The sequence below is a fragment of the Salminus brasiliensis genome, chromosome 12 (assembly GCF_030463535.1).
Source record: "Salminus brasiliensis chromosome 12, fSalBra1.hap2, whole genome shotgun sequence".
Taxonomy (NCBI): Eukaryota; Metazoa; Chordata; class Actinopteri; order Characiformes; family Bryconidae; genus Salminus; species Salminus brasiliensis.
In genome coordinates, this window is record NC_132889.1 from 2,378,823 (window position 1) to 2,403,089 (window position 24,267).

The 24,267-nt window shown below is 46.1% G+C and overlaps 1 protein-coding gene across 4 annotated transcripts in view; it reads left to right on the forward strand.

Moving 5' to 3' along the window:
- Nucleotides 1-800: 800 nt before the first annotated feature.
- Nucleotides 801-24,267, forward strand: part of unc5a (unc-5 netrin receptor A) — a 282,706-nt gene continuing 259,239 nt past the window's right edge. For all 4 annotated transcript variants that reach the window (XM_072693119.1, XM_072693120.1, XM_072693121.1 and 1 more), the window contains exon 1: nt 801-1,508. In XM_072693119.1, the coding sequence (XP_072549220.1) occupies nt 1,433-1,508 (76 nt within the window). In that variant the 5' untranslated portion in view covers nt 801-1,432. The remainder of the gene's footprint in view (nt 1,509-24,267) is intronic.

The window sequence follows — 24,267 nt, forward strand, 5'->3', positions numbered from 1 at the left end:
TCACTTTATTAAAATATATGCCTCATTATTAAAATATGAATTATTATTAAATTTTTTTAATCCTTTAATAATATTTTTCTTTTTAACTTCTGATCAACAACAACAATAAAAATATATAATAATAATAATATTTAATATTATATATAATTTAAATATGAAACATGATTAAATATTATTATAATTTAATATTGGTAAGTGTAAATGTGAGTAAAAAAAATAAACATTGATTTATTGAAAGACACTTTTGGACAAATTCACAGGGGCCTCAAAAAAGAATTTATTAATAATAATATGACTAATAATATTATAATTATGACTATAATTATACTTATTTATTTGTGATTGTATTTTAGCTTAAGTTAGCCTTTATTATCATGATAATAGTAATAATAATAATACTAATTATTATTATTAGTAGAAGTATTAGTATATAATTCTGAACTAGAATTATTATTCTAATAATTTAAATATTATTAAATATATAACCAAATATTTTTATTGTTGTTAAATGTAATCTGTTCTATTTTTGCTTATTTTACTTTTTACTTTGTAAACATTTAAATTGAGTGATTGATTGATTGATTGTTTATTGGTTAATTGACTAATTGGTTGTTTGATTGATTGATTGGTTGGAAAACACTTCTGACCAAATTCACTCGCGCCTTATTAAAATATATATTTATTATTTTTTTTATTACCCACCCCTCCGTGCCCTCGCGCTCCGCTCCGTGTTTCGAGCTCCTCTCCGTGTTTTCCTTCACGCTCGCGCTCTCTCTCTCTCTCTCTCTCCCTCGCGCAGCGTTTCTCCCTACGCGCTGCTGCTGCGCGTGCAGATGCGTTTGGAAGGCACACGAGCCTGAACCGCCCTGCAGGAGCGCGCGCTGGACGGGAGCTAGTCTGACAACAACAACAACAACAACAACAAAAGAACAAAAGAACAAAAGGAAACAACAACAACAACGAGAGGAGGATCAGTCTGAGCGCGCGTGAGAACTGAGAGAGCCAGGTGTGTGTGTGTGTGTGAGAGAGAGAGAGAGAGATAGCGTGCGTGTGTGTGTGTGTGTGTGTGTGGTGCGCGCGCCTCGTAACGGATTGGGTGCGTTTCTCCAGCTCGCTCGCTCCGTCTCTGAGCAACGCGGACGCGGCGGGGCGCGAGAGGCTGTTCCCGCCGCCGCTGCCGAAGAGCCGAGGAGACCCGAGCCCGCCCGAGCCGGCCCGAGCCGATCCCATGCGGAGCTCCCGCTGACTCTCCAGCCGCGCGAGCTGCTGCAGCGAGCAACTTCAGCGCCCGAGAAGACCGTTTCATTTGTGCACACACACACACGCACGCTCGCGCGCGCGCGGCTGCCTCTGCCTCCGCGTGTGTGAGTGTGTTTGCGCGCGTGTGTGTGTGCGCGCGCGTGCGAACGTTGGAAACGCAACGACAGGAACGATGCCGTTACACCTGCGTCCCTTTGTCCGCTGGAGATGCAGCCTCGTGCTCGCGAGCCTCCTCTTCTCCTGCACTGGTGAGTCCATAAGCGCTCAACTCCTATTGTTGCATATTCTCATTGTGTGTGTGTGTGTGAGTGAGTGTGTGTGTGTTCAGCAGGCGTGTTATTTTGCATTGCACTGTCCACATCCACATCAACTTTCACGCGAGTCCACGGCAGCACGCTGTGGCTGGGTGGTGTATGGTGGTGTTGTGGTGCAGCAGTGGGATCGAGTGCTTGCTTGCACAGGAAGGGTGCAATACTTCTGCCTGAGTGCAGGTTTATGCAGCATATAGGTGGCATATACGTTTGCCAGGTAGGATGCAACCAGGACAGTCTCTATCTTCTCCATCAGCCGGGTTGAGGAGCCCTAATGTCAGAGCAGGCTTGAGAGCAGACTGACGAGAGAGCAAGCATGGCACCTGGAGGAAGCTCTGGACACCACCTTGCCGATTTCCCCCTCAGCCCCGTTTCCTGCTGCATCTGCAGGATTCTGACAGGTCGGCGGAGTAAGCTGGGCTGCCCTGGCCGCCTGGAGAAGAATCTTGAGCATAAGCACATTCCTGAGAGCGCTCAGGGTGCGGAAAGGATTGTAGGCACTGGCTGGGCTTCAGGCTTGATGTTCTGCATCCACCTTTTTGGAGAACGCCTCGATCGCAGGGCTTGTCAAATGTACAGTCTGACTGGTAGATGAGATGACTGAGGAGATGTTACACCGAGCTGGATGAGAGGATTAGTGGGGGTGAAGTCTGATCTCCAGAAGCACAGAAGCATGGCTTTTCAGGTTGTGGTGATCCACCTGCGGTAGACCATCACTCTTAAGATTCCACCTGCATGCATTCTTGTAATTAACCTGCTTGGACATTGTAGGTTCCTTCGAATCGGAGCTAATCTTGGTGGTGGAAAGCTGATTCCTGTAGACGTACAGAACATGCACATGTGAGGAGCTTTCCAAGAAAGACTTGAGAACCTGAGAATCACGTTCCACAGGTAGGAGAATGTAGTGCTAGGAGTCTTATAGGTGTAGTGTGGCGAGGAACCAAACCCTGGACTGCCGCAGGGATCGTTGGTGTTGTTGTTATCCACTATTCTACCCGACCGCGATTCCTGCTTGCGACTTTCAGGTCTGAGTTCCTGGGCTAACTTGCGTCTAGTCCTGGCCTCCATTGTACCGTCAAGGGTGGTTCCTCACTGCGAATCCTTTGAGGTGCAGAGTCGAGAAGTTTCCGATTAACCGGTGAAACCGGTGTGGCACAGCAGAGGGCCGAACAGTCCAGATTTCTCAAAGCAGGGTTCTTTCTTTCTCAGGTCGCTGGATAATAACTTCATCTGTCAGGTTGGAGAGGAGGTGAGGGACTTTGCTGTGAGCAACACTGTGAGCAGTCTTGATTTCTGGTGGAAGGTGTCCAGCCTCTTTTCCACTTTTAGGAAAGAACCCCGGAACCTAGACGAAGTCGCCCAGTCGAGAGCGAAACCATCAGGGTCAGGTCCGGAAAGTCCGGAATTGCTACTGTCAAAACGCTGTTCTCTCTAATCTCTTTCATACTGGCTAGGTTTCAGCCCCTAAAAGACCCTCCAACCTACGTCCCCGGAGGGTCTTTCGCAAAGCCGGATTGTCTCAGGTTACAAGATAGGCTGACTTCAGTCAAAAGCCAGGCTCGTCCAGTCGGAGGAGGGAGGTGGGGGGTGGGAGGTGTTTCTATTAAACTAGCCTCCCTTTTGGCATATGTTGTGCACCGTGCTTTGTGAAGTACGTGGGGTAAAGTGGCTGAGCTGTGTGTGTGTGTGTGCATGTGTGTTTGTGTGTTTGTGTGTGTGTGTTGCTTCCTGAGGCTGAGCTGGTGCTACTCCGCTGACTCACAAACACACACACACATTTACAGCGGCCTGCAGTGTACAGTGTGTCCGAGGGGCGCAAAGAGAAAAAGGGACAATTCCTCTGAAACACTCCGGGACTGGTGGGCATAGTGCAGTCATCAGCCTCGGAGCTGGATGGAAAGTGGGAAAAACACACTCACACACACACACACACACACACACACATGGTTGGTCCTCAGTCTGGCACAGTTTCACACTTCATTTGCATCGCTCCGGCCGGCCGCAGTAAAAGTTCCCAATTGCCTCTCGCGCCTGAGGACAGGGGCTCACTAGGTGATGTATTTAGAGGGCCTGTCTCACGCATTAATTATCGAATAATTATGAATAAATTAAGATAAATAAATAGCCATACTCCAGGGAGCTCTCCACGATTCAGGCTGGGTAAATAAGTGTGTTATTTGCCTTGTGGGTTTTGCATGTGTGTTTAATGCTAAAGCCGAGCGCGATCGCTTTCCAGCGCCTTCCAAGGACCTTCCTGCGTTCCGCAGCTTTCAAAGCCAACTCCATTAAAAGCGCCAGAGATCAGAGGTTCTCTTTTTCTCCGCCAACTTCAAACGCCTAACAAGGTAAAGGTTTACACCGGTTTGATGGGAGGATGGCGGCGGGGGGGGCATGCGCGTCCGTTCCGAAGGGTTCATTCCGGATCATTCCGGAGACGATGCTGACGTGGCGCTTTTTTGCGTATCAAAGGCAGCTCGTCTTTCCCCCGAAAGCTAATCTGGTCAGAAATAAAGGTCGCCCTGCCAGTCTTTATCATGAAGGAGCGCCATTCCCCCAGTGCTCAAGGGCAGAGGATCTCAACCTTTTGGAGTCGTAACACTCATAAAAAAATATAAGCTGGCATTCTCCCCGGCGACTCCCCGGCGAACGAAGCAGTAGATCCGCGTTCGTATCTCAGCGATGGCTGTAGGCAGGAACGGGGTCTCAGGTCCCAGGGGGTATTCCTGCATGCCTTGCGCCCAGTGATTCCGGGCAGGCTACAAGAACCGCCATGACCCAGGCCTGCTCAGCAACAACCCTGCTACCCTTCCAATCAGGATAAGGGATGTGTGCATGGTTCAGAAGCATGATGTACCCTTGCAGATGTTCTCCAGCAGGTTTGCGATTCTGTGAGCTAAATATCATAAAGATATGAGGATGGGAATATGAGAAAGTACTCTCACGTACATTTACGGCATTGTCTGATGCTCTGTAGCAACTGATCCATGTTAAACAGGTAGAGGAATGTACACTAAGGAGTCGTACCCAAGACCTCTTCTTGGTGTAGTGTGGTGGGCTCGCCATGCCAGGGAATCGAACCCTAGCCTGCCACAAGATACTCTAGGCTTCCACCCACTACACTAGGACCACCACTGGCTTTTATATAGAGCACCGAAAAGGTTTCTTTGACTCGTTGGATTCCTTGATAAATAGTTGCTACGAGCAATTGCTTGACGCCAGCTACGTTCGTATGTACTAGGAGCGTTTTTAGAACTTCTCCAGGACACTGCAACCAGGCAGGGAACCTTCAGAGTCTTCGTCTACAGTGGCTCCTGTCAAGGGTGGATATATTAGGCAGCAAGTGAACAGTCGGTTCATGGCAGTGAAAGCATCTGAGACGCTACGACTACCAGAATGTGATGATCTAGACGACTAGATGGTCCAAACAATGCCCCCACAACATCTGGCAGGCCTTGTGTGGAGTTTTTCTGCTATGCAGTGGTCAGTACCTACCAAACATGCTCCAACGAAGCATGTTGCGCACCACATGACGGCAGCTGGTTTCGAGCGCTAGCTCCGTAGCTTGAAAGTTGAGGCCTGAGTTAGCTACATGGCTAAGTGCTGCTTGTGTGCCGGTTTTTCTGAAGTGTTGCTCGAGAGTCGCTCCTCAGATCAGAAGGTAGACAAACGCCAACGTGCATACGAGCGAGAGAGAGAGAGAGAGAGAGAGAGAGAGGGAAAGGTGAAGTCAGGGAGTGAGTGACGGAGTGTGGATGTGTTTGTCACAGGCTGTGCCTCAGTTCCCGAGCGGGGTTCAAATCTGTCTGTCATGTTCCTTTCAGCCGTGCCACAGTCTTAAGAGGAGCATCCGGGATGATGGTGGAGTCCCGTCCTCATCCTCACCTTCCTCACACACTAACAAGCCGCTTAGTACCGCCGTCTTCCTTTGCTGTATGTGTGTGTGTGTGTGTGTGTGTGTGCGCCTCTGCTGTGTCATTTTCCCCCCGCCAGCTTTGTAAAGTGCTTTTTTATTAAAGCTCCCTGTTGTGTACGATACAAATGGGACGTATTATTATTACATATGCGCTCACTGTAACCTGGCTGCCTTTAAATTTTCATTGCACTGATCTTCCAACAGTAATGTCACCTAATGTCAGACCCAGATTATTGTTCTGTTACAAATCCAGTAAAATGAGTAAAATGCTGATATTTTAGTGCAGTAGCTCAGCAGCAGCTAAACAGCCTGTCTCTACTGGAGCTCCATAACTACATCATCACATATCCGTCAGAGCTGAATGTCTGCTCATTCCCCTGCCGTTGTGCTTCTCGGTCAGGACTTAGAACCATATTATTATTATTATCTAATAAAATAAAAAAATATTCATTCAAATCGAATAAAAGATACCCCAATCCACCCAATTTAGCACATATGGATTTGATTATTATTATTACACATAGGTACCTGTAATACATAAGAAGCATATCATTATCACGTATACATACTTACATATGTTTAATATATATGAAGCATATTAGTATTACATATAAGAACATAAACATAAAGACATACAATTTCATGACATACATGTACTGACATTTTTCTATAATATATATGAGACATATTATATATAGGAACTTATATAATAACATACAATACAAACAGGATAGACTTTTACCTTTATGAACTATAGCATTTATGTATTATATATCTGTAGGCGTTCTGCCTGGGATTTTGGGCCCCACAACTCTTAACAAGTCTATTAAAATACATATATATATATATATATATATTTATATATGTACAATAATATATAATACATTTGGAACACATTATTCTTACATATAGGTGCTTATGTTTATATATTACATTATCATGTATTATAAATAATATATATATGTATATATATAATATACTATATAATATATATTATATGTATATATATATATAATGTATATGGAGGCATATTAGTGTATGGCTACATATATAATACATAGGTTATATAGGTAATATTTGTATATACCTATATTTGTACCTATATCTTTATAGTATATATTTGAGAAATAATATTACACACAGGAACTTAAATATATAATACATATGAAACATTATTATTGCATATAGGTACTTCTCTAAACCAAACCAAATCTAATCTAAATATTACATGTAGGAACATATATAATGCATATGTATATGTATATATATATATATATATATATATTACCTTTTGCCTGATATTACATATAGGTACTTCCGAATTCAATACAGACAGGGCACATTATTACATATAGGATTTGCTATATAATGCATATGGGACTTTATTAATACATGTACTTCCATTACATATAGGAAACACTAATATATAGTACATATGGAACATATTATTTCTACTATTATATCAACTATTATATGTACTGTATGTAATTATATATAATAATAATTATATATATACATATAACATATATAAAATTATTATGGAGGTACTTCAATACCATTGCACAATGCGCACCTCTGTCCAAAGCCACTGGAGCTCTGTGATGTGCAGTTCTGCCTGCTTTTGCATTATTACAACTGGAGGCGTCCCAGAGTTTTTGCCTCAGCGAAGCGCTTGTCATTGTCCATTGATTCTGGGTGTAATGAGAGCAGGCAGGGGAAGCCACTATTACCATAATTTATTGGATGAAGTTGCCTTGTGGTCAGAAGAACTCAGAATCTTCTCCTCTTCATCCCAGAGCTAATGCATGGCAAATTATTAACCGTGCTCTTCCCTCGTACGGGCAAGGTCTTTCACATCGCGATGCTAATTTTCATGGAGAGGAGGCAGAGAAAAACGGGGGGTGGGGGGGGGGTTTGTTCCTCCTAGTTGCGAGCAGAAAATTCAAATGATGCATGCAGAGAGCGGCCTGGTGCTGATGGGGAAAAGGAATTTATCATATAATTATTTATTTTTGCACCCTTGGTACCAACCGGTGAATTAGCATGATGTTCAAGAGCTAGAAGTATCAAGCAAGGGGGAAATTACGCTTCTGAAAAAAAAGCCAGAGAGAAACGGCAGAAGAGAATTTATCAGATTTCTCCCCATGCTGAGGGGCCTCTGTTATTTAATCTTTCACTGAACGCCTGAAATTGGGATTTGATTAAATTAGAAAATAAACCAGACACAATGTGTTTCTCTTTCAGTTATCCTAATGTTTCGGCAACCTGTTCATTCCTCAGTCCCAGGGCTGCTGTGAGGTGGGGGAAGGAAGGATTGATCAGTATGGAATAATACCTTGCATTTTTTTGCATATTTTAAATTAAGGGATGCACCGATACGATACTAGGATCGGATATCAGTCCCGATACTAACAAAATAGCTGGATTGGGTATCGGATAATTAGGACGATCCACTGGGCCGATCATTTCACTGAACCTGATTCCCGCACCGCCGGCATTCCAGGCTTCATAACTCAGGATCAGAGTCACCGACAGATATGATCCACACATCATAGCCAACGGCAGGACGTACCCTATCTAACCAGTGAGTCATCAACTCTCAGCGAGTAAACCAGCCCGGAAAAACTGCTCGCATTCATGCATGGCTGAAATTCCAGCCGTTTTTTAAAAGCCACAGCTTTGAGCACAGAGTTGTTGAAGAACCGTTGAAGAACAGGGGGGGAGAGGAGGCTAATAACAGAGGATGCAGAGAAACAGATGGACTATAGTCTGGACTTCTAGAACAACGCAGTGCTCCTACATGGGAAGTGGAGCTGATATAATGGGCCGAGTTCATTCAAGAAGGGAAAAATGGCAGAGCGTAAGAACCTGAGACACTTTGACAAGGGCCGAACTGTGATGGCTAGACGACTGGAGGGTCAGAACATCTCAAAAACACCAGGCAGGTTTTGTGGAGTATTCCTGGTCTGCAGTGGTGGTCAGTACCTACCAAAATTGCCCCGAGGAAGGACACCCAGTAAACCGGCGACAAGGTCATGGGCCATTTATTCTTATGGAGGCCCCACCTCCACCCAACCCCTAGACTCATAGTGGGAGTGGTGGTGGCTCAGTGGTCAGAGCGTTAAGTTATTGCTTTACACAAGGCCCCCTGCCCTTTCTGCTCCAGGGGCCGACCCTGCGCTCCTTGTAAGCTTGGATAGGTGGATATATCATTTTGTTGTATGGTTTAAATGTAATGACAAGATGCTTTATTTTGGTACTGGGAATTGAACCCCAGCCTGTCCTGGGTGGGGCATTGGTGACGTCCACATCCACTATGCTGATGTAATGAATGTAGTACTAATTCTTTATGTATATTAATAAACGCGTAGCGAATGGACTGCCGCAGCACCAGGCACCCCTTATATGATCTGGAAGTTTATGCATTCACCTCTCAGGTTGATTCATGGGCCGGGGTGCACGGCTCCGGCGGAAACGAGAAAAAGGTAAACAGTACAAGTCAACGGCGGGCCGAGGTTACAATGATCCGAGAGCACGCTCCATTTGATGACAAATGTGGGCGCTCCTTATCTCACACAGTGCTTAATACGTCTGCCGCTCTCTCTCCCCGCCACATGCAAATGACGGCCGGGCAGGAGTGGTGGAGATGGCGATGAGCGAGAGAGAGAGAGAGAGAGAGATGCACGTCTGGAGGCGATTTTACACAGTCGGAGGACGTATAGCACCAGCACTAAATCTCTGTCACAGTGTGCCCTTTTGCTTCAATTACACACATCTTCGCAAACCTCCTGATGCAGGCTTTTGGAAAGCAGCCTGCCACTGGGGACTACGGGGTGTCCGGCTCAGCGAAATGAGCCCAAGCCCATCCGGGACTGCAAACTGGGCACCCATCCGGGACTCCAATCCAAGAATCTCATGTGGACTGGAGTTGCACGGCTACTTCTCTTTTTCTTTTTTTTTTACTACTCGACTGGTTACCTAACCAAGCATTTGATGTCAGTAAGGTGGGAGCAGGTATGTAGTTTGATTGGAATCCATAAGGAGAGCTGAGGAGTCCAATTTCAAGGAATTCCGTGAATTGACTAAACTCTAAACCAGAATGGACAAACTCTGAAAGACGTAGAAGGAAAGAAGCCCTACAAAACAGAGCGTGAGACTATTCAAGAAGGTGGCGAGAACCAAGGGCTGTGGGACAATAGGGATGTTCCATTAAACGCTATGTAAATATTGAAAAGCTGGAAATGCAGGAAATTGTTTATTCTTCAGCAGGATGCAAGGGGTCTTTGAGAGCTTTGGGATGGAGTTTAGGTGGCTTCTGCTCACATAAGCTAGGAATGAGAGCTGTGGAGGAGTTAAAGGGAGCTGATGGGGTGGTGGTGGTGAGTTGGTGAACAGGGTACAACAAGGTAGAGATGGACTTTATGTGGTGTTACAGTCAGTGGAGTAACAGTGATGTAACAGTAAGTGGTGTTACAGTCAGTGGAGTAACAGTCAATGGTGTAACAGTCAGTGGTGTTATAGTCAGTGGTGTTATAGTAAGTGGTGTTATTGTGGTGTAACAGTAAGTGGAGTAACAGTAAGTGGTGTAACAGTCAGTCGTGTTATAGTCAGGGGAGTAACAGTGGTGTTATAGTCAGTAGTGTTATAGTCAGTGGATTAACAGTGATGTAACAATTATTGGTGTTACAGTCAGTATTATAGTCAGTGGTGTAACAGTGGTGTAAGTAAGTGATGTAAGTGATGTTACATTTGGTTATACTAGATCAGTGGTGTTACATTTGGTAGAGTTACAGTCAGTGGTATTACGATCAGAGTTGTTATAGTCAGTGGTGTTACAGTCAGTGGAGTAAAAGTCAGTGGTCTTACAGTCAGTATTGTTACAGTCAGTGGTGTTACAGTCAGTGGAGTAAAAGTCAGTGGTGTTACAGTCAGTGGTGTTACAGCTTTTCTGACATTGTTCAATGTTAACAGTCTAGTTTTCCACTTAGATGGTAGAGTTATGCTTATTAAGTCTTTCCAGTTACTTGACTTTCTGATTGCTGATTGGTTCTTTGTCTCGTGTGCTGTATGTATTATCCAACCTGTTGACTAGGCCCTGCGACCCGTAGTGCTGATGGCCTCAGGAGGAGACTCGGGTGGCTGAAAGCATGCTGATCACAACCGTAGAGGGATAAACTCGACACAGACTCGCTCTCCTGGGGCACTTTTGTTCTCTGTGGACGGCGCACACGCCGCTGACCTTGAGAAACGGCATCGCCTCCTGCGCCGGAAGGCCTCAGCTGAGCCTCTCGCTGAGATAAGACTACATTTCCCATGGTACCTTTAGCTGCGCTCACAGCATGCTTGTCTAAGATCTGTGTACTATTCGCACTGTCGTAAGAGCGAACCATCTGCTGGAGCACGTAATGAATGGGTCTGGAACTTGTGTTCCCTGTATCACAATTCAGCGGTTCGAGTTGTGTTTGTTTGCGGGTTTTTGTTTTTTTCCCACCCCTCCAACTGTTGTCGCTCCATAGGATTGAAAACGGGAAAACTGAAGATGAAAAATGTGCAGCATGGCTCTGCGCGCTCTCGGCCCATCTGCAGGGGCCTCGCGTGGCGTATTTAAGGATGTTTGGGGATCCTCCTCATTCTCCCGTGATCGATAAGCCTCTAACTGTTTAATTGGCCATCAGTCAACGGCGGAGAGGTGCATTTAAAGCTGGGGGTGCTCAATCCTGGCTTATTACGCCTCTCCTCAGGGCCCTTTTCAGAAGCCTCTCAGTGTTTCCAGGCAGCTTCCAGGGCGATGCCATTTGTATGCAAGGCAGAGGGAGTTACTGAAGGCTGCCACTAGGGACCTACCGTCGTGACTCAGGCTCCAGGTTAGCCTAAGCAGTCCGGGAGGGCCGTGGGGGGTGTGGGGTGGTGCGGCACAGGTTAGCGCTTCCCCAGCTCTATCGCACCTGATTCAAGCTCATCAGCTAATGATGGAGGTAAATGAGGTGTGTCGGAGTAGCATGAAACACTCAACGCTCTCTGAAGCTTGAAAACCCACGTCTGAGCACTGAACCGAGCGCGGCTCTTAAAAATAAAGATGCCAAAGAAGGTTCCTTGAGGTCCCTAAAGAACTTTTCAGTGGGTCGTTCTTTTAAAACGACTCAATCGAAATGACTCAATCAGAAGCTCCTTCGGGGACCAGAAGTGATTTTGTGGCATCAGTTCAAGGATCCCTTTTTCACGCTATTATTTGTAAGAGTGCAGTTTGGTGTAAAATGGTGGTGAACCAAGAGCATTTGTTGTTTTGTAGCTCCTGTGGTCTTGAAAATAACCCCACAGTGCTGCATCATGCTTTCGAGAAGATGCCAAAGTTAGATGATGTTGCCTTTGTATAAGCTTATTTACCACCCTGTTACTTTACCTTCATCGTCAAACATGCTGATTTTGATGTATCAGAGGGCTTGTAAAAAAACCCAAACAGTTAAGCTCTACTTTTATTGGCTGGTTAACATCACTGCAACAGATCTTAGGTGGTATGTAGCAATGCCTAGCCTAGCCTAGCATAGTAGCAAGAACAGTCATTATTTTTGCAAATAATGTATGTTATGCAGTTAGCTGGCTGAAGAGATTGTAGATGGTTGGCTAGAGTTAGCTTTCAGCCTAGCACCCAACTTACCTACCATGTGTTTTAGCTGCTTCCCGGCTTGGATACCTGCAGCAGTGCTTCCTCCGTTAGGCCCTTCTTTCTTCATCACTGATCGGCCCAGTGTTAGCGTTTAGCCTTTATTGCCTCACTTTTCATTTTCTCCTGAACTAGCTCTTACATTTAGCCTTGGAAGGGTTTGCTAGTGTGTTGGGTGTGCAACCACCTAGCAACACCATAGAAACCACTTGTGATACCGTAGTACTATCCACTAAACAACTCGATAGTAAGCGCCTAGATTTCCGTAGCAAATGCCTAGCAACACCATAGCAACCACCAGAAATATATGTAAATATGTAAAGCAACACCACAAAGCAACATTATAGCAACCGTCCAGTATCACTAAACAGCTCCATTGCAACCTCCTTGTAACACCACAGCAAACACTTGGAACACCATAGGAACCAGCTGGCAACACTGTAGCAACAATCCAGCCACCACTCCACTGAACAAATCCATAGCAACCACCTAGAGTATCATAGCAACCACAAAGCAACACTGCAGCAACCATTCAGCAGCTGTTGAACAGCTCCATAGCAGCCCTATACCAACACCATAGCAACCATCCAGAAACCACTGAACAACTCCATAGCAAACTCTTAGCAACGCTATAGCAACCATCCAGAAACCACTGAACAACTCCATAGCAAACTCTTAGCAACGCCATAGCAACCATCCAGAAATCACTGAACAGCTCCATTGCAACCACCAGGAATATCATAGCAACCACAAAGCATCTCTGCAGCTACCATCCAGAAACCACTAAATGCGTCCATAACAACCACTTAGCAACATCATAGCAACCATCCAGAAACCACTGAACAACTCCTAGCAACCTCTTAGTAACACCACAGCAACCATCCAGAAACCACTAAACAGCTTCATTGCAATCACCTGGAATATCATAGCAACCACAAAGCAACACCGTAGCAACATTTCAGCAACCACTGAATGTCTCCATAACAACCTCTTAGCAACACCACTCCAACCACTTAGCGTGAAAAAAACTAGTTCCACCCTAGTGATCACTTAGCAACAGCCTAGCAACTGTCTGGAAGTGTGAGGCTAACGCTGCTGGACATGAAGCAGACTGACCGGCTTCAGCGTTCTGAACTAAGACATTCTGGTGTTTCTTGCTCATCTCAAGGGTAATGATTGTTATTTCTGATCATCTTCTCCTCACACACACACACACACACACACACACACACAGACGCACACACACTGCCGTGCTGGGGTCATTCCTCATAAGGCTCTGGAGTTAAAAATGACTGTTTGACCTTCATGCGCCCGCATGTCTGAATCATTGGATCGTCCTCGCCCTTCTTTGTTGAAGTAATCTGCCGAGGCAATCTTAATTCAGCCGCCGTTTACTCATCATCACGAAGGCAAACACCATTATATGGCGACCATCCGGAGTTGTGAATATTAAAGCCATGGATTCTCATCTCTCCGGTCTCCTTTGCATTCAGACAGGCTTGGGATACCACTCTAGGACGCGCTGTCCATAAAACGGCACGGCCTAATTCTGTATGAAGCATTTCTCAGGCAGAGGCTCGGCGTGAGCAGTGCAGATTCTGAAATTTTCACCCGCTTGTGTTTGTAGGGAGGAGATAACAGCACTGCATCCTAATCCAATTTAGAGACTTTGCCTCTTTTTCTGGGTACTTTCAGCTAGCTCGTCCAGTAGTTTCCGAGATACTCTGGTTCCTGCATAGGAGCGTATTTTGGAATTGTTTCCCGTAGGAATGAATGGGGTGCAAACATTTCGCCACTATACGAACACACTACTACTACTACAACCCACCCAACCAACCACATGGGGTCCCACAACAACCACTCGGCAACATGCAAGCAACCACCGCAACCAGCCACCTATTTTAATGGATCGGGTACTGGCTATTTTAATCCAAATCCAGCTTTGAGTCTTAGTTTTAACCACGGTGTTCGGAGCGCCATCTGGTGTCCTCAAGGCGGTGTGGACGTTCTCAGAAGGTAAATAAAGGAGTTGAGGTTCTGCAGTGTGGAGCTATTTTACAGTGGAACCTGAAAACAGACCATAATATCTGATCCCACTGAAACGCTCTGTTTTACCAGCGGGAGAACCGGAGAACCGCTCGCTCGCCTTTTTCTGTTTGTAGATCAGCACTGAAGAACCGGTTCAGAACCGAGTGGAGGCTAACGCTAATGCTAACACACACATACGCGCGCTATTGAAACCCCAATCACACACACAGCACATATAAATGTGTTATACACCCATTATAACCCAGTTATTACACACCAGTAGACCAACAACCACAGATATCAGTCCAGAGTGTGTGCCTGTGATCAGACTGCAGTGCTGTAAAGGAGCTAGGAGCTGATTGGTCAGAGAGGAGATCTGATTTTTGAAACTAAAGAGATTTACTGAAGTGATTAATCAGCAGCTCATCTGATCTAAACTGCGGGGCTGGATTATTATTTATACACACAGAGATCAGATCGGATCACTATTGGCTGATACTCAGACTCGATTGGGGGGGAGGAGGGCATCCCTACCAGAAATCTTAAATGTGTACTGGAATGTGACTGGGTATTTTGCTGCGGAGTGTGTGTGTGTGTGTGTGTGTGTGTGTGCATAAGTCTAGCTGTGTTTCTGATTGTTTGTCCAAGTTGAAATTAGAAAGCACCTTGGGCTGGCTGGAGGTGGTTGCAGCTCTCTAATGGGCAAGGGCATTTCGAGGGTGGACACTGCGCGAAGCTGCCAGCGCCCGTCCTCTTGAAGTGATGCTGTTGACGGGGAGCAAGGCTTCCTGACCTTTGCTCATTATGTCCATGTGTCTGGACGCTCGCGCCTTAGGCAGGCAATTCGACTGAGTCAACACTGGGCAACTCATGCGCCACAGACGCCGGGGGACAGAGCGGCCAACCAACAACATCTGCTCCCCCTGTTTAGAGAGGAGGAGGAATAAACAATAAAAACACATCAGGGACTTGTGATTTGGGAACATTGTTTCAACAGTGTTTTAGAGGGGCTGGGGTGGGGTGGCCCCCGGCCCTCCCGCAGAAATGCAATAGGCCACCGGGGGGTGCTCATTTTGCTAAGCATGTAGATCGGTAGTTGGATTGCTGGTCTTGAATAAGGTTGAGTGTTTTCTCACAGAAAGCTGCAACAACAGACGTCTGGAGTATGAGCGTCTGCGCTCACGGCAACCAGACGATAAATTAACTACTGAATGTAGCTTTTTCAAAGCAGGGAACTTCGCTTTGAAGTCAGAAAGACATCATATTCTTGAATTTTGGTTGGAAATCCCAGTCCGATGGAAGTCACACAAAATCCAAGTTTGGGTTGACATCAAGCTCCAACCTTTGATGCTGAATTTTGGTTGGAAATCCATCCATACATATCTATCAAAAACCAACATTGGGTTGAAATTTACATTGAAGACCTTTAGCAGACGCTCTTCTCTTCCCCAGAGCTCACTCAGAAAATACCCTTAGCTAGCTGGAATAGACAGGATTTCAAAGATCCCTCTAATCTTAGACTCTACTAAACACAGAAGTCAATATGGAGACCATAGTACTCTTCTCTTCACCTGAGCACTCTCAGAAGAGGAGGGTCTTCAGTCTGAGTTTGAAGATAGCGAGTGTTCGGACACCCAGGGGAAGCTCGTTCCACCACTTCGGTGCAGGTCAGAAAAAAGCCTGGACGCTCGTCTTCCGTGGATCTTAAAGGATGGCGGGTCGAGCCGAGCCGTACTTGAAGCTTGGCTTGACATCGAGCTCCAGCTAATTACGTAAAACATTTTTAGTCACGAAGTCAGAATACAACCCCTCGGATTGAGACCCTCTGAAATCGGTCTGGACGCGCCACTAAGCCACTGAATATAATACAATTATAGGCCATTGGATTGGCAATTATTGCCTGGGTTTGCTCTGTTGCCATTTGAGCTCGGTGAAAAGTGTTATCAAGGCAACCTAAAGGTCGACCTCATCAGTGCTGCTCCATTGATCATCCATCGATCCATCCCAGTAAGAATCCCACTGTGTGTTTATTTGTTCTGGTTACGTATGCAATAAAAGGCCCCTGTTTAACCTTGAAACTGTGCACTCACATGCCTACACAGAGTTGGCAAATTATTAGGCCCACTTACTGGATCTACACTCGTTGGGCCAATACCTACCATATAGGCGCTCCTTTGAGGTTTACGGTATAGAAGGGGACCACCAAAAGACCACCACTGCTGCTAATGTGGGTTCCTTTTTCTATCAGTGCTGTTAACAGCTTTGTGCGTGTGGACAAATTTAGCCTGCTTACTTAGCTAGCATTAGTTAGCAAACAGCTACAGCTTCAAAACTGATGGATTTCGGCAGCAGGTGTCCTTATACATTTGTCCATACTATATGGACAAAAGTTTTGGGACATCTGCTTGTTCATTGTTTCCTCTATAGTCAAGGGTATTACAAAGAGTTGAGTAACAGTCTCGAGAAGAAGGCTTTCCACTAGATTTTGGAGGAGCATTGCTGTCAGAATTTGATTGCATTCAGCTCCAAGAACATCTCATTTCCACCAACTCCCCAACAGTCATCTTAAAAGTGTTGGATGGAGCTCCACCACCATCATTCCAGAGAACACAGTTCTTCTTTATACCCCTCCACTAGCCCACACCTGGCATTATTAGGCATCATGGTTCTAATAGGTTCTAGACAAGCCTTGTGTGTGTGTACGTTTGCACATCTGCGGCAGCAATGGGTGGAGCTTAAGAAAAAAAGCTGAATGCGTTCATTAGAAGGGAAGGGGTGTCCACAAACTTTTGTACATATAGTGCATCTGTAGATACATGGTAGGCACACATAATGCACTGGCTCCTCGGTGTACCTGGGGGCATTACGTAGTCGTGGCTCAGGTCCTTTTTAGGCCGTGTGGAGGTGACAGGCTCATTTCCCAGTGTTTTTGTTTCGTAACACGGCGATACAGCGCTGGGTCTTGTTTACTTGGTAGCGAGCCCTTGGTAAAAGCCTGTGAGAAACTTGGCCGGCGTGGGTGAGAACGCTAGAAACAGGCAAAGCAGCAGCCGCAGCGTTTCCTGGCAAGGCCGAGGGAGGCAGCGAGGCAGCGAGGCTGAAGGGGGGGATAGATTTAAGGCTTCACGCTCATATAATTAATAACGACAGGACAGCTCGTACTGGAAGTCCGGACAAGGCCTATGGATTTTAATGAATGCTGTAAATGCAGCGCTGCATTCGCCAGCAACCCCATTTTTTGTTGTTGTTGTTGTTTTATGAGATTGACTCACTTATCTGCATTTAAAAGCTTTGCTGTCTTTATTTGTCTGGAGTTTTCTCCTCTTTTCTACTCTGGTTACTGTTTTGTTGGAAAAGCTACAGAGACAAACCTCTGCTATTTGTCTTGAAGTCATCGCAGCGCTAAGATCAATCCCGTCTTAACCGCTGGCGTGTTCAAAGCGGCGGAGGCTCGGCTGTTTCGCAACAGCGTTTGAACCACAGCTCTATTAGCATCAGTTGAGTTGTGTAGCATTAAGGGAACAGCTCAGTCTGAAAGCGCTTGTCGCTAACAATTATGGCGCTAACAATGCATGAGAGTTAACAGCCAGAGATTAGCATTACCCAAATGACATCATATACGGCAGATTGGCGCCTAATAGCGTTCCTGTTCCAGTCGCCGTTAGCCATGTTAGCACATGCAGTCAAACTGTTAACCTTTCCGGGTGCCAGAGAATGCACTTATTCATTTTTGAAGCCGATTGATGTGCACTACATGTCCAAATGTTTGTGGACGCCCTTGCTAATGGATGAATGCATTCAGCTTCTTTTAGTTGCACCCATTGCAGATGAACATCTGGGCTAGAGGGGTGCAGTGGAGCTGGGTTCTCTGGAATGATGGTGGGTGCTCCATCCAATACCTTTGAGATGAGTCGAGGAATTGGGGGTGAGGTGAGGTGGAGATCAATCATCTAACTAATGCTCTTGTATCTAGTAGGAAGCCTTCTTCTTCCCTGGACAGTAGAGACAGTTACTCCAACAAAAACAGGAGAAAGGCTTTTTTATACATCCTTAATTTTGGAAGAGCAGGTGTCCCAATACTTTTGTCAAAATTATATATAACTAGCAAGTGAGTGACTTTTTGGTCGGGGTGAAAAATGCTCCGAAAAGCCTGTTTACCACCCTGTTATTCTTTTATCTCAGAATGAAACCCAGTGGATTTCCTTGAAACAGAGCTCTGCTCTGATTGGCTGGTGTACAGCGATCTCGCTGTGTCCTCTGTGGACTTGTGTAGCAAGCTGAAGAGAGCCAAGCTGTAGCCGGTTAGCTTTTAGCCTTGCCTCCACACTCGACACTCGCATCCCTTGGGTTTGTCTTTCTTGTCTCACGGTCTCACTGTCTCCAGTTTGCTTCAGGTTGAGGTAGTCAGGGATCGCTGGACGTTGGAGAGAAGAGATGGTAAAAGCTAGCATCTGCTAGCATTAGCTTTTAGCTTTGTGTGGATCCCTGTTTGCTTTGCTGGCTTTCACTTTGTTGTGTGGTGATTTTGAGCTTCCCTCCTGCAGACACTGGAACAGGAAAAGCTTAGTGTAGTGGAGTCCTGGTTAGCATAGCAACCCAAGCTCCTTTACTAGTTCTAGACTCTGGAGGTTATGAGCTGCTCTCCAATATCAACAACAATTGGGACCCAGTAATGCTTCCCAAATAGGCCCCATCGTCACAGCCCACCTTAAGATGATACTGATCCCATCTAGGCCCCATGTGCAGTGTACGACCCAGCTGTGGTCCATGTTTAACTCCTCCTGATGCCATCACTAGACCTGGTGGGACCCTGGTGGACATCCCTACGCTGGCTCAACAGGGAACCCATTGACAGAACATTCTGGTGATGTGCTGCTCTCCAATATCAACAACACCAGATTCTCCTGAAGCCACGTTTTTCTGTTTCCAGCTTTTGACTGGCGGAGGGTGGTAGTGGGTGGAGTTTATGTTAATTTTGGGGGTGTAAGTCAAGACTGTGATGTAACAGTTTTGGGGTTTTGGAATTGGCTCGTCTTCCAGCTTTGGTTTGGTTCTTCGGGATGTTCTTTTGAAGGAGGAACAGCAGAGTTTGAGTGTTTGAGGTTCACGGTTTGTCTGTTTTATGTACCGAACTCTCATTCTTCAGCTATTCAGGAAGGAAAATTCAGAATACACCTTTTAGATAAGCCGGCTGGGCTCCGTGTATTAGCCTGCGAGATTAATGGTTTCATCTTCATCACGTCTAATTAAGTCCAATTAAAATGCCGGGGCATTTTTACATGTTAAATTTTTTTTTAAAACCCCGAACAAATCAAACAGCGTTTGCGAGAGCAGCTCTGTATGTCAACATTTCCGCAGTCACTGATGTGCCGAGAGGCTCCTTGTGGCTGGATTAAAAACCAGGGATATTTTTAGTGCTCTGGATGGGGGTGGTGGAAAAACATCCTCAACTCTTGAGATTGAGTGAGAGGAATGTGTCACATTACGGCCGAATCTGCTTAAGTGAAATCAAATGTGTCGGATGTATTTTCGGTGCAGATCGGAGCGTTCGGAGGAAGGAACGGCTTGCTTTTGACACGGCCTATTCAGGAAGCGGTCTCGGGGGATAGAGGACGAAGAGCAGCAGCGTTTGAATAAACTACAGTAAATGCACAGGCCTGAAACACTCAAGCGCTCGGACTCCAACCAATTATTAGCGCGTTATCCGAGCCATTGTAACATAAAAAGGGGTCTCTAATGCGCTGAAAACTTTAATTAGCTGAAATTAGCTGAAGTTATCATTCACTGTAATTAGAATTAGACCATCATCAGTAGAGGCTTGCCTGCTTGCTTACTTGCTTGGTTGGTGCTTTGTTTTTCTCCATTTAGTTCGTTATATTTGATACAGCAGATTAACTGTGTCCAAATATGTCCAAATGTTTGTGGACACCCCTTCTAATGAAGGCATTCAGCTACTTTAAGTTGCACCCTTTGCTAAAACACAGTCGTGTGGGCTAGTAGAGGGGTATAACGCCCCCCAGCATTGAGCTGTGAAGCAGTGGAGGAACTGTGCTCTCTGGAATGATGGTGGTGGAGCTCCATCCGATACTTCTGGGATGAGTTGGGGAGTTGGGTCGGGACGAGGTGAGGTGGTGATCAATCATCTGCTAATGTTGTGTAGTGTCTTTTTTCCAGCCAGCATGCTCATGTGGGGCTCACATGTCTGGAAACTCGGCTAGGTGGGTTCCAGGTGGGTGTGGGCTCTAAATGGGTTTGTAGGTGTGTTGTTAATGGGACCCAGTAATGCTTCCCAAATAGGCTCCATCGTCACAGCCCACCTCAAGATGATACTGATCCCATCTAGGCCCCATGTGCAGTGTGCGACCCAGCTGTGGCCCATGTTTAACCCCTCCTGATGCCATCACTAGCCCTGTTGGGACCCTGGTGGACATCCATACGCTGGCCCAACAGGGAACCCATTGACAGAACATTCCGGTTCCCAGTTGGGTTACCCATACAGACCCCACATAAGCGACATGGTATGTAGGCTTGTTTCTTATGAGTTGTGTTCTGGTTTGAAGCCACTACTAAGTGCTAGCCAAGCGAAAATACAGCCGCCACACCGGGGGGTTAGTTGTAGCTGCTTATTTGCGGGTGTATTTTCTCAAGCACTTCTTCTGCACCTTATATTAGACTGTGTGGCTCAGATTCTCAGATTTGTGGCACCCAAAAAGCAATGATTATTGGTAATTAATATGCATGAGCTTATTAACATGTGGATTTCCATTGTCTGCTACTGATAACGTGTGTAAATAAACTGTAATGGTAAAAAGACAGTGAAAAATGCTGTGAAACGGTACAACGGCTTTATGAATAGGACTGAAAAAACAGTGCTTCAATAATATAGACCTACTACATCAACACGTCTTTCTCTCTGGGTTTAGTACTTTGAGCAATTACCGTGACTGTAATATACTTGATTCATGCGGAAATGATGGCCATGCAGTGTGTGAATGGAGTAAATTCAGAGCATTTTCGCTGTTTTTCAGTGTATGCGCTCTGTATAGAGCAGATGACTGTATGGATTACAATGGAGATGTTATCTGTTTTTATTGAACAGATGAGAGCTTTAGAGTCTAAAGATGATCAATAAGAGAAACAACATCACCCTGAACGCTGAGAAGCTACTCGAGATGCAAAAAGGAAAGGTTGCCAAGGTTGGAAAAACGGTTCTAGTATAGAACAGGAGAACAGCAGCCCAGAGTTGGCTATGATATCTTTTTATTGAGTGGTGGTGGGGTGGTGTTAGCCTCCTTTCACCGGGGTCTTCAATGTCAGGGCCCCACAGAGCAGGCTGTAGTATTTGGGCGGTGGGTCAGTCATCCTCAGCACTGCAGTGACACTGACTGACATGATGGTTGTGAGTGTGTTAGTAAAGTGTGTACGAGTGGATCAGACACAGCAGTGCTGCTGGAGTGCTTAAACACTGTGTCTGTTCACTCTATTAGACACTCCTACCTAGATGGTCCACCTCTATTCCTTCATCTGTACTCACAGGACAATGTTGGCTGGATGGGATGCCCAACATCCTGACGTCACTATTGCTCTTGCAATCAAATCCTCACAACAATGCTGCTCCAAAATCTATTAGAAAGTCTTCTTCTCTGGACATTAGAGATGATTACTCCAACAAAAGCAATGTCAACTTAATACCCTTGATTTCAGAAGAAATAATGAATGAGCAGGTGTCCACTTACTTTTGTCTAAATCGTATTGCTTAGATTGAAGCAGTTGTGTTTAAAAGTAGCACGAAAAATTCATTGTGAGGCTTTTTAACGACCTAAAAGTGGATCTTTTATATCATGGATCCAAAAGAACCCTTCTTGGCACCTTTTATCTCTCAGAACGAACGTATCCCTGTCCCTGTCGGATGGCGCCGGGCGCCAGGATCGCGGATTAGCGAACTAACCGGCTGAGTGTAAAAGTGTACGGGGGTAGAAAATCTCCCCAAATGACACGTAGGTGAATGCGCTCCCAATCCGGCTGCTTGTTTGTTCTGTTTCCAGAGTGTTTTTCCTCTTTTTTTTTTACGTGAACTTCGGCAGAGACGGGCCGGGGGCGGAACTTGCGCAAAGCGGCTTTAGAAAGCAGCTCGGTGATAAACGTCACTCCCTGACTCTTCCATAATGATACGGACCCATTTGTTGTGACCCTTTAATGCATTCCGATCACGAACAAATCCCCCGTCCGCCCGCACCGTCGCACCGACTCCAGTTCGACTCAATTTGTGCCCGCCTTAAGCTGAACCGGCAGGCAGCTAGCTCACGAGCTCACGAATGCAGCCTGCGCTCCCCCTTAGGTCAGCCGAAAGCGCGTACGGATGCTGTCCTCACCTGTGAAAAGTCCCTGTCCGCGCTTTTCCAGCTTGCCGCTCTCCAAGGCTTAAACACCCGTCCAATTTAAATTTCTCCTGGATGTGTGTGTGTGAATGTGCGGCCTATTTCTGGCCTGTACTCCTCTGAGAGAGCTCGGTGTGTGTGTGTGTGTGTGTGTGTGTGAGAGTGTGTATGTGTGTGTATATGGAGTGCCCTGCGAATCATCCGCTTTCTTGCCAAGCGGCTGCACACTCATTTAGATGACACTTTATATCGAGGTCCTGACTCACCAGCGCTTACTCAAGGTGCCATGGCATCGCATCGAGCAAGCGTGAGGCAGGGGGATAAGCGTATGGTGGTTCCGCTGAGGTGTCCCGCGCCGGGCTCAGGCTCAAAGCCCGGACCACCTAATTACCCCGACCAGCACTGCAGGAGCGGCCCGATTCATCACGTTAAATTTAACTCTGTTAAATTTAGAGCTGCACTTAGAAGCTCAAACGCTCCACAGAAACTCCCAAAAGCCACAACATTAAAACCACTGCCAGGTGAAGCGAGCAGCTCTGATGGTGTGGTGTCAAAGGCACCCGGGGTCAAAGGGTGGAAATATCAGGCAGCAAGTGAACAGTCAGTGATGATGAAAATCAGAGACACTTTGACAAGAACCAGACTGTGATGTTCTAGACGACTGGAAGGTCGTATCTCCAGAGCATCTCCAAAACGTCAGCCGGACCTGTGGGGTGTTCCCGGCATGCCGTGGTGGTCAGTACCTACCAAAAGCTAGCAAAAGATAGTGGCCGTATCTAATAAGTCCATTTTAGCCTCTTTAAATGCCCCTTGAAGTCGGCTACGGGCCTGGTCCAACATTGCTAGGTCACTGTTAGCATGGACCGGCTACAGGGCTCATCCAACATCGCTACCGTGGCATTAGCATGACCCGCCTACTGGGCTGGTCCATCATTGCTACCATGGCGTTAGCACGGCCTGCCTAACGAACTGGTCCAACACCGCTACTGTGCGTTAGCGTGGTCCTCCTTCCGAGCTGGTCCATCATCGCTACCGTGGCATTAGCACGGCCCGCCTACTGGGCTGGTCCATCATCACTACCATGGCGTTAGCACGGCCCGCCTTCCGAGCTGGTTCAATATCGCTAGCGTGGCGTTAGCACGGACCTCCATGGCGTGGTTTGAGACGAGTGTGCTTTATGCAAGCAGATTACACCATGACGGCTTCAGTAAATTAGCTAGCATTAGCTAGCCACATTAGCCTTGTTGTTGTAGTGCTAAAGACTAAAGAACGAAACTGTTGCATGAATATTACGGGACAGTCACTTCCTGGTTCAGATTTAGCGACACAGCAAATGGAAAAACAGGTCCACACTGGTGCGGTACGGGACGGCACGGCCTTAGTGACCATTGGGCCCTGCAGTGGAAAAGAGGCCTATATCTCTTAAGGCCTTTACCCAGTTTTGCAGAGTACTGTGCTGTGTATCTCCACCCTTGTAAGGAGGCTACGCTGTTTTAGTTCCTGAAAAAAAGCCTGTTTTACATATTCTGAACGAATTCTATTGGGAAACTGAACCATTTTTCAAGAACAGAGCCGCTATCTTCTTGCACAATTGGGACAAAGCAGTGTGGGCTGAAAATGGGCTTTTTCAAAAGCAAAGTCGTCCAAATGACAAAAAAAACCCTTGGAAATATGACTCATCAGCTCATATTACTTCCCTCTGCTGCCCCAAGGATC